The sequence below is a fragment of the Diabrotica undecimpunctata genome, chromosome 2 (genome assembly GCF_040954645.1).
Source record: "Diabrotica undecimpunctata isolate CICGRU chromosome 2, icDiaUnde3, whole genome shotgun sequence".
NCBI lineage: Eukaryota > Metazoa > Arthropoda > Insecta > Coleoptera > Chrysomelidae > Diabrotica > Diabrotica undecimpunctata.
Window position 1 is genome coordinate 161861281 of NC_092804.1, and position 14094 is coordinate 161875374.

The following is a 14094-nucleotide window of genomic DNA, read 5'->3' on the forward strand; positions in this document are numbered from 1 at the left end:
GTATTCTTATCTTCATCAGTTCCAATAGCCTTTGTATTGTGTTGTTTCAGAGTGTAAGACATCAAAGAATCCCTACAATAGACACAAGAAAACTTAAAGAACCTAAAGTAAAAGAATGCCTCCAACATGAACTGCATGTGAACTGCAACAAATTGAACACAAACACCAACGATATTAACGAGTACTGGAATCGACTAAAAGATTGTCTACTGGAACCCTGTAAAGAAATATTAAAGACTTCCTCAAGGAGAAAAGAGGAATGGATGAATGACGAGATACTCAATATGATGGAACAACGGAGACAATTAAAAAACAAGGATAACAATAAATACAGAGAGATAAACCACGAGATTAGAAAGACGATAAAGCAGGCAAAAGAAAAATACTTTGAAGAGCAATGCAAAGAGATCGAAGACCTTCAAAATAAATATGATCTGTTTAACCTACACAAGAAAGTCAAAGAACTGACAGGACTAAGAAAACAAAATCCCACTTGTGCAATTCTGGATAGACACGGTACTGCTATATCACATACGGACGAGAAAATACAAAGATGGGCAGAATATATCGATGAATTGTTCGATGATGAAAGAGGAGATCTGGAGCACATAGAACTTACGTCAGAAGAAATAGGTCCATATATTACAAAAGAAGAAATATTGCACTCATTAAAAACAATGAAGAGCGGGAAAAGCCCTGGACCTGATATGCTTCCTATAGAAATCCTAAAAATTCTAGATGAGAAGCACATTGATGTTTTAGTGACACTTTTGAACCAAATTTATAGTTCAGGCGTATTACCCAAAGAGTGGTTGACATCTATTTTTATTTGTCTCCCTAAAAAGAAAAACGCAAGAGAATGCAGCGATTACCGCACCATTAGCTTAATGTCTCATACGCTAAAGTTACTACTTAAAGTCATCCATAACCGAATATATCACAAACTGGACATAGACGTTAATAATACACAATTTGGTTTCCGCAAAGGCCTAGGAACACGTGAAGCTCTTTTTTCACTTAATATACTAATACAAAGATGCCTGGACGTCAATCAAGATATATACGCATGTTTTATTGACTATAATAAAGCATTCGATAAAGTACGACATGAACATTTAATGAATGTCCTGAAATCAAAGAAGATTGACTACAACGACCTCAGGATCATATCAAATTTATACTATAAACAGCGAGCAAAAGTACGTGTTAACGAACAGCTGTCAGAAGAAATTGAAATTAGATGTGGAGTAAGACAGGGATGCGTATTGTCGCCAATTCTTTTCAACGCCTACTCCGAAGAGGTCCTGAAAAAAGCTCTTGAGGGTGAAACAGCTGGAATAAAGGTAAATGGAGTTCCCATTAACAACATTAGATATGCGGACGACACTGTGATTTTAGCCGAAAACATTGAAGATCTTCAGAGACTGGTGACCAGAATAGCAGAGTATGGAAAAGAGTATGGTCTAACAATGAATGTCAAGAAGACGAAATTTATGAGAATATCGAAAACTCAAAGAAATAACGAGAGTCTTCTAATAAACGAAACCAACGTCGAACAAGTGGACAAATATGCATACCTGGGAACAATGATTAACTCCACAAATGATTATAATCAGGAGATAAAAATAAGAATAGAAAAGGCTAGAGCAAATTTCAACAAAATGAGAAGAGTTCTATGTACCAGGGATTTAAAACTGGAACTAAGAGTTAGGTTGGCGAGGTGCTATGTTTTTTCGACCTTATTTTATAGAATGGAATCTTGGACCTTGAATGCTACATCAATGAAAAAACTGGAATCATTTGAGCTGTGGGTGTACAGAAGAATTCTGAAAATATCATGGACAGAACACGTCACAAACAAAGAGGTTCTGAGAAGGATGAACAAAGAAATGGAAATTTTAAATTCAATAAAAACAAAAAAATTGGAATATCTCGGACATATTACACGTGGAGAGAAATACACCTTGCTCCAACTGATCATGCAGGGAAAGATCCAAGGAAAGAGAAGCATAGGGAGGCGTAGAATGTCATGGCTGCGCAACCTGAGAGAGTGGTACGGATGTACATCAAATGAACTTTTCAGAGCAGCCGTCTCAAAAGTTCGAATAGCTATGATGATTGCCGACCTCCGCCGCGGAGATGGCACTTGAAGAAGAAGAAGATTGTGTTGTTTCGAGTCTTGTTTCTGATGCATTCGTCATTATTATAGTCTAGCAAACAAAAAATTTATTTAGTCAACCAAAATCACACCTCATAAGCGGTCAAAATGACCGAAATTACGTGCCAATCATGAATTTTTGGAAATTTTGAATTCGATTGGCAGCGCGTAAGAAATTATTTATATTTCCTTGCTGGTCACTTTACACAGAACATTATATTTCTAGTTATTTCTTATTTTATAGTTTATAAAATAAGTTTTCATTCACATTAATAATGTATCAACTGAGCGGATGAGGGTAGTCGACTCTATACCTAAAGATATAGAATAGTCAAATTAGTATATTTTTTTTATTTCAAAAAGATATTCAATTATTTAGTCTATCAATAGAAAGAGTACTTACTAGCAACCGCAGATGCTTGGTTCGTCGGTAAGACTATCAATTTTATTACTTCTAATAATATTTTAATGTTCCACCTTTTTTTGTAAATACATGTGAATTATATTGGATAAATGACTTTAATTAGAACAAAGAATTTTGACTCAGTCGTACTTATTATAATTTTTTAGTAATAAATTTCATATTAAAGTTGTGGTTTGCATTATAATTTTAGAATATGTATACGTACGAGTTATCTTTTTTATGAGTAAGACATTGTGGTAACTTTGTACATATTTCCCAATTTGCTTAAATAAAAATTAGATACATACTCTACAAATTGTTTTCTATATATTCCGCTCAAAAAAATTTGTATTTCAAACACTTACTTTTGTTTTTTTGTATTTAGGCATGGCCACACCTGCTTGATGATAGCTTGCTATAAGGGCCATATCAACATAGCCAAATATTTACTTAGTCTAAATGCCAGTGTTAATAGAAAAAGTGTTAAGGGAAATACAGCGTTGCACGATTGTGCCGAATCCGGAAGTCTCGAAATTTTAAAATTGTTACTTGAACACGGGGCGAAAATGGACGTAGATTCTTATGGTAAGTCAAACATTATTGTATATAAAACAATTTATAAATACTGTTTTAAATTGGGTTGTAGAAATAAATATTAGACTTATTCAGAATCCGTTTAAAATAGATTGTTAGTCTAATATTTATTTGCTTAAAGTGGGATAGTTGCCGGGAGTTGGCTGTATTCCATAGTAGTTAAAAAACTTTAACTTCGAAGTGAAAACTTGTGTTGTAATTGATGTATATTTGTAACAATAAAACACTGAAAACTTTGTTTTCAAAACTTCCACAAAATTTATTTTAAATTCTTATCACTACAGCTGTTTCGGCTGATTGCCTTTCTCAAGTGATCACTTGAGAAAGGCAATCAGCCGAAACAGCTATAGTGATAAGAATTTAAAATAAATTTTGTGGAAGTTTTGAAAACAAAGTTTTCAGTGTTTTATTGTTACATAAAATGAATTTCCATCAAGTAACGGTCGAATCCATCAATGATGTATATTTAGTTAAAAAATTTTAAATCAAAAATCCAGATGGATTACAATAGTTGATTTATTGTTCAGAACGAACGTTTTCGGACTTATCAGCCCTACTTCAGTGAACTTTAAAGTATACCGATGAATATAGATTTAAGTATCCGGGAGTAGTAAGTCCCTACTCGAAATAACACTCACATCAGTCTTGGTCTGCAATAGCCAGCTAACTAATATTTCAGATTAACTACTAAAAAAGCCAAAGAAAAGCAATCCGCCCACTGAAATGTCAACTATGCTCTGTCAACACTTATAAAAGTATTATACTTTTGTTCCCAATATTTTCCTCTGTCTTTGTAACATCAGTAACCAAAGCCAGATTTGAAATTTAAATTGCACCCTTATTTATTGATTCTGAGCGTAAAGTTGTTGACACTATGGACAAATATGGACATTTGCTATGATATTAATGGTGATACTGATTTTTTGACAGTTTTTCTTACCAAAACTTATAACAATTTAATATTAAAGCATTTTCCACTAAAAAAAGTACGACAAACTGCTGAAAAAACACCTGTGCAATGGTTTATTAATGCATTAAGGTCTTACAGATCTAATCTTTCTCTTATTAAACGCATTGCAGATGCCACTAAGGATCCCGATTTGTTCAAAGTACATAAACAACAGAAATATGAATATAATAGGCAATTGAAGATTGCTAAAAAGTCAGCTTATTGTAATTTTATTACTAATTCCAAAATAAACCTAGAGACTGCTGGAAAATAGTAAATTTCGAAAGAAACAACACAAGATCCAGTTCGGTACAACCTGATCTACTTCCATACGAAATAAATAAATTTTTTACTACAATTGCAGAGAATATAATTACATCTCTTCCAACTATAAAAATGTCGATGTCTTCTTGAATTATAGAAATTATCTTTCTCTGAGCAAGCCCTTTTTTTTCGTCACGTTGTGGAAGAAGAGGTCTCTCAAATAATAAAGTCTTTTGATAATTCTAATTGTAGCGACGTTCACGAAATTAATAGCAACATTTTAAAAGAAACTTACCAAATAGTTTTAACACCTTTCATTCATCTTATTAAATTAGTTCTATAAACTGGAGTATTTCCAGAAGTACTAAAATACTCAAAAGTACTACCTATCTACAAAAAAGGTGATTCCTGAAAAACTGAAAATTACAGATCCATAAGCATTGTTTTCACTTTTGGGAAAGTGATTGAAAAGGTTATCAAACAACAATTTTATTCATATTTTGCTTTAGATAGTTACTTTAGCAACTCACAATATGGATACAGAAGTGCTCGTTCTACTACGAACGCGGTATTTAATGTTGTGAGCGAGGTGATTGAGGGGCTTGAACGCGGCAATCACATAGTAATTTCTCTTTGCAACTTATCGAAGGCTTTTGATTGCGTTTCACACGACATTTTGCTCCACAAATTAGATTACAATGGAATCAGAGGTATCCCTCTTAAGTTTATAACTTCTTATCTATGTGGCAGATATCAGGCGGTAGTGTCTAAAGATCATCTCTCCGATTTTCTTTCCGTAAAACATGGAGTCCCACGAGGTTCGGTCTTAGAACCTCTTCTATTTATTATTTATGTCAACGATTTGCTTAAATTCATATCTCCGTACAAATCCATACAATTTGCAGATGATACGACATACGTTATATCAGGAATAAATAATGATGATTTAAAAATGTCTCATGAGGAAGTTTCTACTAAATCTAGCATATGGTTTGCTGCAAACAAACTAAAACTTAACTCTGATAAAACGCAAAATTTGGTTATATCTGCAAGTAATTTATACAATGATCCAGATAACACAGAGACTGTTAAACTATTGGGAATAACCATAGATAATCGACTGAACTCATATTTCACAACTTAAGAAAAAGCTATTAAGTTCATTATTTGTTATTCGCCAACTAGCAAGGGTTGCCAACTTTGAAACATTAAAAATGACATATTTTTGTTTATACCACTCTCACCTAAACTATGGTGTAATCATATGGGGCAATTCAACAAATGCACTTCAACAAATGCACTTCAAATTTTTAGAATGCAAAAGAAAGCTATCAGGACTTTAGCAGGGGTTAGTTATTTAGAACACTGCCGGCCTTTCTTTGTCAAATTCAAAATTATGCCGCTACCTACTCTTTTGATATCCCAAGTTCTAACCGAAATTCACAGAAATCGTGCCCATTTAATAAAGCAGTCTGATGTCCACGTTCAAAATACGCGAAACTGTCACTACCTACGAACAAGTCTTTCAGAAAACAATTGCCTTAACCCTTTAAGACACAAAACTTTTTTTACGTCGTTCAAAGCTTATATTCAGTAAAACAATGCAAAACAACTATAAATAGAATAATAATGTATCCTCTTGGTATTATGTTTTTTTCTTTGTCGAACAGGACCTGGTTGATTTTTCAACCAAAGAACCATTGCGGTCCCAACGACTTTGAAAATTTCACTGGTTGAAAAATCAACCGCTTGTTCAATTTGTTAAGGAAATTGTGTTACTAAATAAAAAAATCACTTTAGACAACGTTTTATTCAAAAGACAATTATTGTAAGAGACAATTATTACAAATAGAAAGGTGTAAAACATTCCAAACAAGGGGCAACATCACATTTTTTGCATATCATGTGAGATCGCTTTGGCTTCTTCTCTATGCTACAGAAAGCACATTGCCGAGAGGTACCTTTTACAGGTAAGTGTTCACCAACCATCAAACTTCTAACCACAGGATCAGTAGACCACTCTCGTCCTTCCCTCTTGTTTATTTTACGAAATGTTGTTGCTACAGGACCCCTTTCTACTCGAAAAATTATGTATGAACTCGTTGGCAAAAAAGCTGCGATATGTCAAATGTGACATAGGCTTGCGTGAATTTCTTTGCATTCTAAGATTATACAATATATAACTGTTTACTACTGTAACATTTAGGAGTAGTACAATAGTTTCATCTACTATTTTCTGGATTTCCAAGAGATATCGTAGCAAGAAAGCATCTGATCGAATCTCTCGACGCCCCACATAAACCGATTGTAATCAAACTGCTTTTGAGCATTCAATTCACCATCTTCTGAGTCTATGGCTTGGTCATCAGTTAGACCATCAATCCATCCGTAGATTTGATTGGGATCTAGCTCTTGTAGCTTGTCAATTCTGAGTCTGGACATTCTGAAACAGAAACTTCATGTACTATAACAAAAAATTTAATATTGCTGTTACCAATGCTTTATAATTATTATTTTGTTATAATAATTGCTGTCATTATTATACAGACAAAATAAATAATTGCCAGTTTCAAATCAACTAACATGTTGGCAGTATAAACTGATATAACATAACATCTCAGCCGAAACTTTATATTCTAATTTAGGATTTTATTTCATACACATAATGTTTAGTTAATGAAAATAAGCTTAAAGAATTTTGCTAACACTACTAATTGGAAAATTAAAACAGCAATAAAAGCACTGGTAACCTAAAAAACTGCCTTCTAACAATATTTTATTGTGTTTATCACTAATAAGCTGCATTCCGTTTGCTTTACATAATGTGACAACGTTCTGTATAAACAAATATGATATAAAATAATTAAAACTTACCTAAATAACGGTTTTTTTTTCATAAAAATCGGACAATTGAAACAACAAAACAGAACACATGTAAGACAGTTAGTACACTAAAGGCGCACCGGTTGAATTATAAACCACTTGTGACTGTAGTTCTCGCGCGTTTTCATTTACCGATATTGACTCATCGAAAGATCGTTCCTTAGACAGAATCGTGATAACTGGCGGTTGATATATCGACCAAAAATCGTTAAAGGGTTAATTTATTACAATATTTTACCAAAAAGTATTAAACAGCTAAGCTGTAATAGTTTCGATAAAGTTATAAAAACATATCTTCTAAAACATTGTTTTTGCTACTCATAAGAATATATGATTCATTGCAGAACATCCACTGAACTGCTTACCTAACTTTGCCATAAATATTTTTCTGTTTAATTTGTGTTCTTGATTGTATATATTTAAGTTACGTTTTATATGTCTTTTTTATATACTATGTGTTTTTTTGACTTCCTACAAACAATATTTGTATTTGTTATGTGGTTAAATAAATACTCTACAGTAGTACTACTGAGTATATATATTGCACCCTCAGTATATTCTTTTGTTATTCATCCTTGAGAATGTACTTCTATGGAAAACAACGCCTCACGTCGCTTTTAAATTTAACTTTTTGGTATTGTTTTGCAAAATTAACCTTTTTTCTTTTAGGAATGACACCATTGATGGCCGCCGCAGTGACGGGACATAATCATATAGTAGAATATTTAATTAAGATTCCTGATCTAGTATCTAGAAAAGAACGTATCGACGCTATAGAACTGTTAGGTGCAACTTGTGTGGATAAGAAACGTGATATGATAGGTGCTTTAGAATTATGGAGAATAGCTTTACATGAAAGGTAAGTAGTTCAACATTTGTTATTATTTTCTTTCTATATGTATTGGTTATATAGCTTTTATGTGCTATGTTTTATATGCCAATTAAGATTTATCGGCAACCAAAAGGCTTACGTAATTCACTTAACCTTTCCATTTTAGACACAGGTCAATATTATACTTCAAAACATCAAAATCTTCCACCAAAAGTCAACAAAAATAGTAGTTTTTGGTTAGTCTATTTTGTTTTCCTTTACAGATATGCTGATGAATGCTAATTATCATCAGTGTGCTTCGTAGAATGTGTTATCCAAAATTTCTTGAATTTCCTGATGTTTTTGTTTACGTTATATCGCGATAATGTTTCCAAAATATTCCGCATATTAATTGATATTTAAGTGAATTGTAAATATAAAAACATACTCGATTTTTAATTGATGAACCGTTTTTTAGATTTGTGAACTCATTAATGTTTTAATCAAAGCTGACAAAGTTTTCAAGAACAGTGAATTGACTCGTAAGAAATAAATGTTAAAAGATTATATTTATATTGCGTAGAAAACCGAACAAATATTATATCTGGTAATAAACCACCTGATAAATTGTTTTATTGAATATGTAGATAATATATAGATAAGTGTTCATTCTATCCATAATATACTATATCATTAGAACATCGATCGTTATCAGTACGTATTTTCCAGTAGACGAATTGGTAGTATTACTAATAACAATTAGTAGTATCTTTCAAGTCCTTACTTTTTCCCTACTATCACAAATCTACTATTTTTAAGAATAACATTATGTTAAGATAAACATTATGTTGGTTTCACGTTTACAGCCTGATATCATATTAGCAGGAAAGGTTCATAGACTTTTCCACAAAATTTCGACATTTTCATTCTGTTTATTTTATAAGTAGTTATGCGAACGTAAAGGCGGGTACACATATGCGAGCAGAACTGTTCGCGAACCGTTTGTGAACGCTATATTCGTTAATTTGTACGACGGGACGAACCGCTTGCGAGCTGTTCGTTCGTTGCTCGTCACTCGTCAGGAACCACAGCCTGTCGGTTTTTGGGACGAACACAAAGAATGTTCGCAGTTAAATTTGGACGGAGTTCGAGACTATAAATTGTTTCTGCTAAGTGTGCGATGAGATCATTCGGTTAAACAAAATTGCTGAACGAGCGCGGCTTATTCAAAAGTAACGAGAGAAATTAATAACAGATAATGTAAACAAAATACCGAAATGTTTAGAATAACGAAGTAAATTAATTCTCGGTTTGTTATTAGATACTTAGGGTATTGGATAGCCTGAACATAAACATATTTTCAACGAACTCTTCGCGAACAGCTCACGAGCAGTTCGCAAACAGTTCGGCTCGCATATGTGTACCCACCTTAATGCGACGCTATAATTTTAGTATTTATTTAATTCTCAAAATCGGCTTAAACCCAAACAAAATTAGTATGATTGAATAGGTATGTTCAATACCTTTTAAACGAGATATCACTTGTCATAAAGTCCCATTTAAATTGATCGGTCACAGTGGCTCTGTAACGTCATATATCACTATTACGTCACCTGTTATAACTAAGAGAGAACCTTAGTTAAGAAGCCTACATCCGTTTATTTCCTCCCTAAAAATTTCATTATTATAAGTATAACCGTTCAAAAGATTCGAGGGGAGGGGAATTTTGACTAGCACTGTATTTTTTAATGGGTATGCATTAGTATTAGTAAGAACATTTAATAACTAATACTTATATTTTTCATTATTCCTGGCAATCGACATAAAAAATTACAATAACATGTTTTTCAAAATTTTCTTGTAAGAAGCTAAGTACGAGATAGATTGATATTAAACTAGGCTTTGATAGATGGCGCTACTTGATACCGAATTGGTTTCGGTGTTGACATTTGCCATTCATGACATGACGTCTGTCAAAATTTTAAGTTTTAAAATCAAATAGTTTGGTTTTTACAGCCGTCAAAAGCAAGTAAATTTTGTGTTTTCGGGGAAATGGAAAAAGTCGAGTATCGTTCGGTGATTAAGTTCCTCCACAAAAAGGGTAAAACGAATGTGCAAATCAAAGCCGACCTGGACGAAGTTTATGGTGAGGTTGCACCTTCGTTAGCAACACTAAAATTTTGGAAAGCTGAATTTGTTCGTGGTCGTACGAATGTTTTTGATGATGGGCGTCCCGGGAGGCCAAATGAAGTCACCTCGCCGGAAATGATCAACAAAGTCCATGATATGATTATGGCAGATCGTCGAATTAAGCTCGCAAGTTAATAGAAATCCTAAACATTTCCTACGAACGCGTACACATCATTCACCATCATTTGGAGATGAAAAAGCTATTCGCGCGATGGGTGCCGCGTTTGGTGACAATCGATCAAATGCAAAAACGTATGACCACTTCGGAGACGCTTTTGGCGATGATACGTCGCGATCCGAAGGATTTTTTTCGCCAATTTATCACCGTTGATGAAACCTGGGTGAATTATTACACACCGGAAACCAAAGAACAGTCGAAACAGTGGCGCAATCGCGGCGAAGGACCGCCGAAGAAGGCAAAGAGTGCACATTCGGCCGGCAAAGTGATTCAGACTGTTTTCGGGGATGCGAAGGGCATCATCTACATCTACTACTTGGAAAAAGGAAAAACAATCAATGGTAAGTACTACGTAGCATTATTGGATCGATTCGATGCCGAATTGTGTCGAAAACGCCCCGGTTTGGAACGCAAAAAAGTGCTCTTCCACTAAGACAATGCACCGGCTCAGCGATCGTCCGTCGTCATGATAAAATTACACGAATTGGGCTGTGAATTGGTTGAACACCCACCGAATTCGCCAGATCTTGCCGCCAGCGATTTTTTCCTGTTTTCAAACCTAAAAAAATGGCTCGGAGGATGCCGTTTCGCAACAAATGATGAAGTCGTCGCTGAAACTTCGGCAGAAAGAGCTCGAGCAAAAGTACTATTCGGATGTGATAAAAAAATTGGAACATCGTCTTACTAAGTATATCGAAAGGAGAAATAAATCGATTTAATTCCAAAAAACTTGTTTTTTCTATCAAAGGCTAGCTTTATATCAATCTACCCTCGTAGAAGCAGAAAAAGATCTCAATTTTTACTTGAAATTGTACTTCAGCTGAAAAGAATTTAACTAGTTTCGTAAAATAAACAAAATTTTTGTAAATAAAAAAATACTCTTTAATATTTCTTATTTAAGAAATATATCGTAATATTTTTGATTTATATTTATGAATTATATCTTTCAGGTACTTTTACGATCCCAAACATCCGATCGCAAAACCACCATCACAAAAAGTACCTGCATACGATAACGTCCAAGAAGTAAACGATATTGACAGCCTCGATGACCTGCTAGCCGATCCCGACCAAATGAGAATGCAAGCATTGGTCATGAGAGAAAGAATATTGGGACCTGCCCATCCTGATACCAGTTATTATATTCGTTATAGGTAAGTATCGTATATGTTGTATTTAGTTTTAAACTGTTAGATGTGGATGATATTCATTTAATCAAGTGTATCAAGATTTTGTACCATTTTATCTGTAATTTCTGGTTAAAATTTTGTGTTCCGACAGCACTTTAACATGTTTTGATTTGCTTCATAAGATAATCATCATTATCCAGCCTCAAAAATCCATTACGACGATTCTTTTATCTTCCCTTGGTCTCCATTCCAATAACATCAATTTTAGTCAGGCTATCCTTTCGATGATGTCACTCACCTTGGTTCTTCTCCTGATCTCTTCGTTTTTTATTTTGTCTAGCAGAGTTATTCCTAACATGGATCTCTCCATTTTTCTCTGTATGACTCTCATGAGATAATAGTAGGCTTAAAACTTGTAGTGTAACCGTTTCAAAAGTTTCAAAAAATGTATTATTATAATTCCGAGTAAATATTCAAAATAATATTGCTCATGCCATCTATCCGCCGAGTGCATTTAAATTACCTCAAGGACCCTACTGTAGTTCCTAATATCTCCGACCGTCGCGTCAACAACAGCGTTCGTTAACTCAGCGAAATGCATCTCCCTCCTTCTTTTTCTCTCTTTGAACGTCCAACAGCTAGGACGAAATTTTGTTTGAGTGGTCTCTTGACGAGACCCTTACCAGGAGCCCAAATAGTTGCTAGAACTATGTTTATTGGCCCCAGGTTATCGAAATAGCTATTGATTTATGATATGTGTTCTGAAACCATCAATTCTTTTGGAGAATATCCCGTTTGCTTAGCCGCACAATCATATATATTTTTATGGTGGATATTATGTTCCTGCTGTGATAGACCCAACGTTTTTTATCCTTTCTGCACACCACATCCGCATTTGGATAATTCAGGTTGTACCCATTTTATATTTTTTTATTGAACTGTGAAGAATATCTATGAACTAAATTACAGTGAAGTGATTTATTATTGATCTTTTAATTACAATAGATATTCTAGCTAATAAACAAATGTATTTTTTTTGTGAACGAATTTCGAAATTTGGGATAAAGTATAATTTAATTTTCATATATTTCTCATTCATAATCTAATGCCATGATATACAATGTTTGTTTTTTAACGATATGATTTTAATTTTATTTTCATATAAGCACTTCTCATGTGTAATTGTAAACACAAATTGTTGATTTCTTTTCTGGGATGACGTAACTTTTTAACGTAGAATATTTTAATAACTTTTTGTTTGTTACAAAATAATAAAAGGATAGTTTTGTTTTAAATTTTTTAAATTTTAAAGATAATACAAACAGCTTCTATATGATTTTTGAAAGAACCGCACCCAAACTCTCAGACACCAGCAGAAGGCCCTAGATTGCTTGTGTACCTAAGTAAATAGTTTGCTCAGGTTACAAAATGTCGACCAAACATCTGGGGCTTTATAAAGTTACAGTAGATAGAACAATAGGGAAACATGGGTCAGGGATTTAAATAAAAGTTCACATCTATCTTTTTTGCAGGGGCGCAGTATACGCAGATGCAGGTAAGTTCAACAGATGTATCGAACTATGGAATTACGCTTTGGATATGCAGCAGTCCATGTTGGAAAGGCTAAATCCAATGACGCAGAGTAGTCTATTCAGTTTTACGGAATTATTCTCGTTTATGATGTGCGAAGAGGGCAAACACAGGGGAACGAGAGGACGAGTTGTGCCTTCCGTCGAAGTGGCGGAGATACTAAGGGTTTTTAATAAGGCCGTTAGGGAAGTAGAATTAGGTAAGTTCGATACAATGATGATATTATCTTATTGCTTTTCAGATTCATTTTGTGCGCCCTTTTGTACAGATTTAACGTAGGTGGTCAAAAATGCACAATATTCTTAAATCGAACTGTCCCTCTAGAGTCAGTTGAGTCCGCACACGCGCACCAAAACACTCCTTCTTCCCGGGCGGAACCACCACCCTTCGTCTCGGGCAAACACAGTGGCGTGCTAACGGAAAACTGTACAATGATACAAAACAAAATGAAAATTTTCCAAAATTTAAAATAAATGAAGACCATGACTCCATAAACGATTTTTAATATTCAAATATTGGTAGTTGCGGTATTAATTGAGCTTTACAAACTAAATAAATTGTATTTATGTATATTCATATTTGCAGGAAGTATAGCAATAGACAGAATGCCGAATTGTAAGGGCGATGTAAATTATTTAACTCGAGTTATGGTAATAACCCTCCATTTGGCCTGTTTGCTGACCCGTCTTTTAGACCACCACACGAGCAGCGAAGAAGTTACCAAGGAAATCCACCAGGCAATCTACAATTTAGTCAAACTGAAAGTTAAAGCAAAATCCGGAAGAACGATGCTGCATTTAGCTTGCTGTAGGGACGTGGCAATTTTAGGAAGGTATCCCGCTTGCCAATTCCCGTCTCCACATCTAGCAGAGGTAAGTATAGATAAGTTATAAAAGTTTAATAATTTAAAACCGGAATTTAAAAAAAGAACCTCTTGCATCCTT

The 14094-nt window shown here is 34.0% G+C and overlaps 1 protein-coding gene across 6 annotated transcripts in view; it reads left to right on the forward strand.

The window, feature by feature from the left end:
* Positions 1–14094, forward strand: part of LOC140435149 (protein fem-1 homolog CG6966) — a 239290-nt gene that overhangs the window by 215337 nt on the left and 9859 nt on the right. For all 6 annotated transcript variants that reach the window (XM_072523891.1, XM_072523890.1, XM_072523892.1 and 3 more), the window contains exons 4-8: positions 2947–3146; positions 7921–8110; positions 11381–11584; positions 13093–13349; positions 13736–14022. In XM_072523891.1, the coding sequence (XP_072379992.1) occupies positions 2947–3146; positions 7921–8110; positions 11381–11584; positions 13093–13349; positions 13736–14022 (1138 nt within the window). The remainder of the gene's footprint in view (positions 1–2946; positions 3147–7920; positions 8111–11380; positions 11585–13092; positions 13350–13735; positions 14023–14094) is intronic.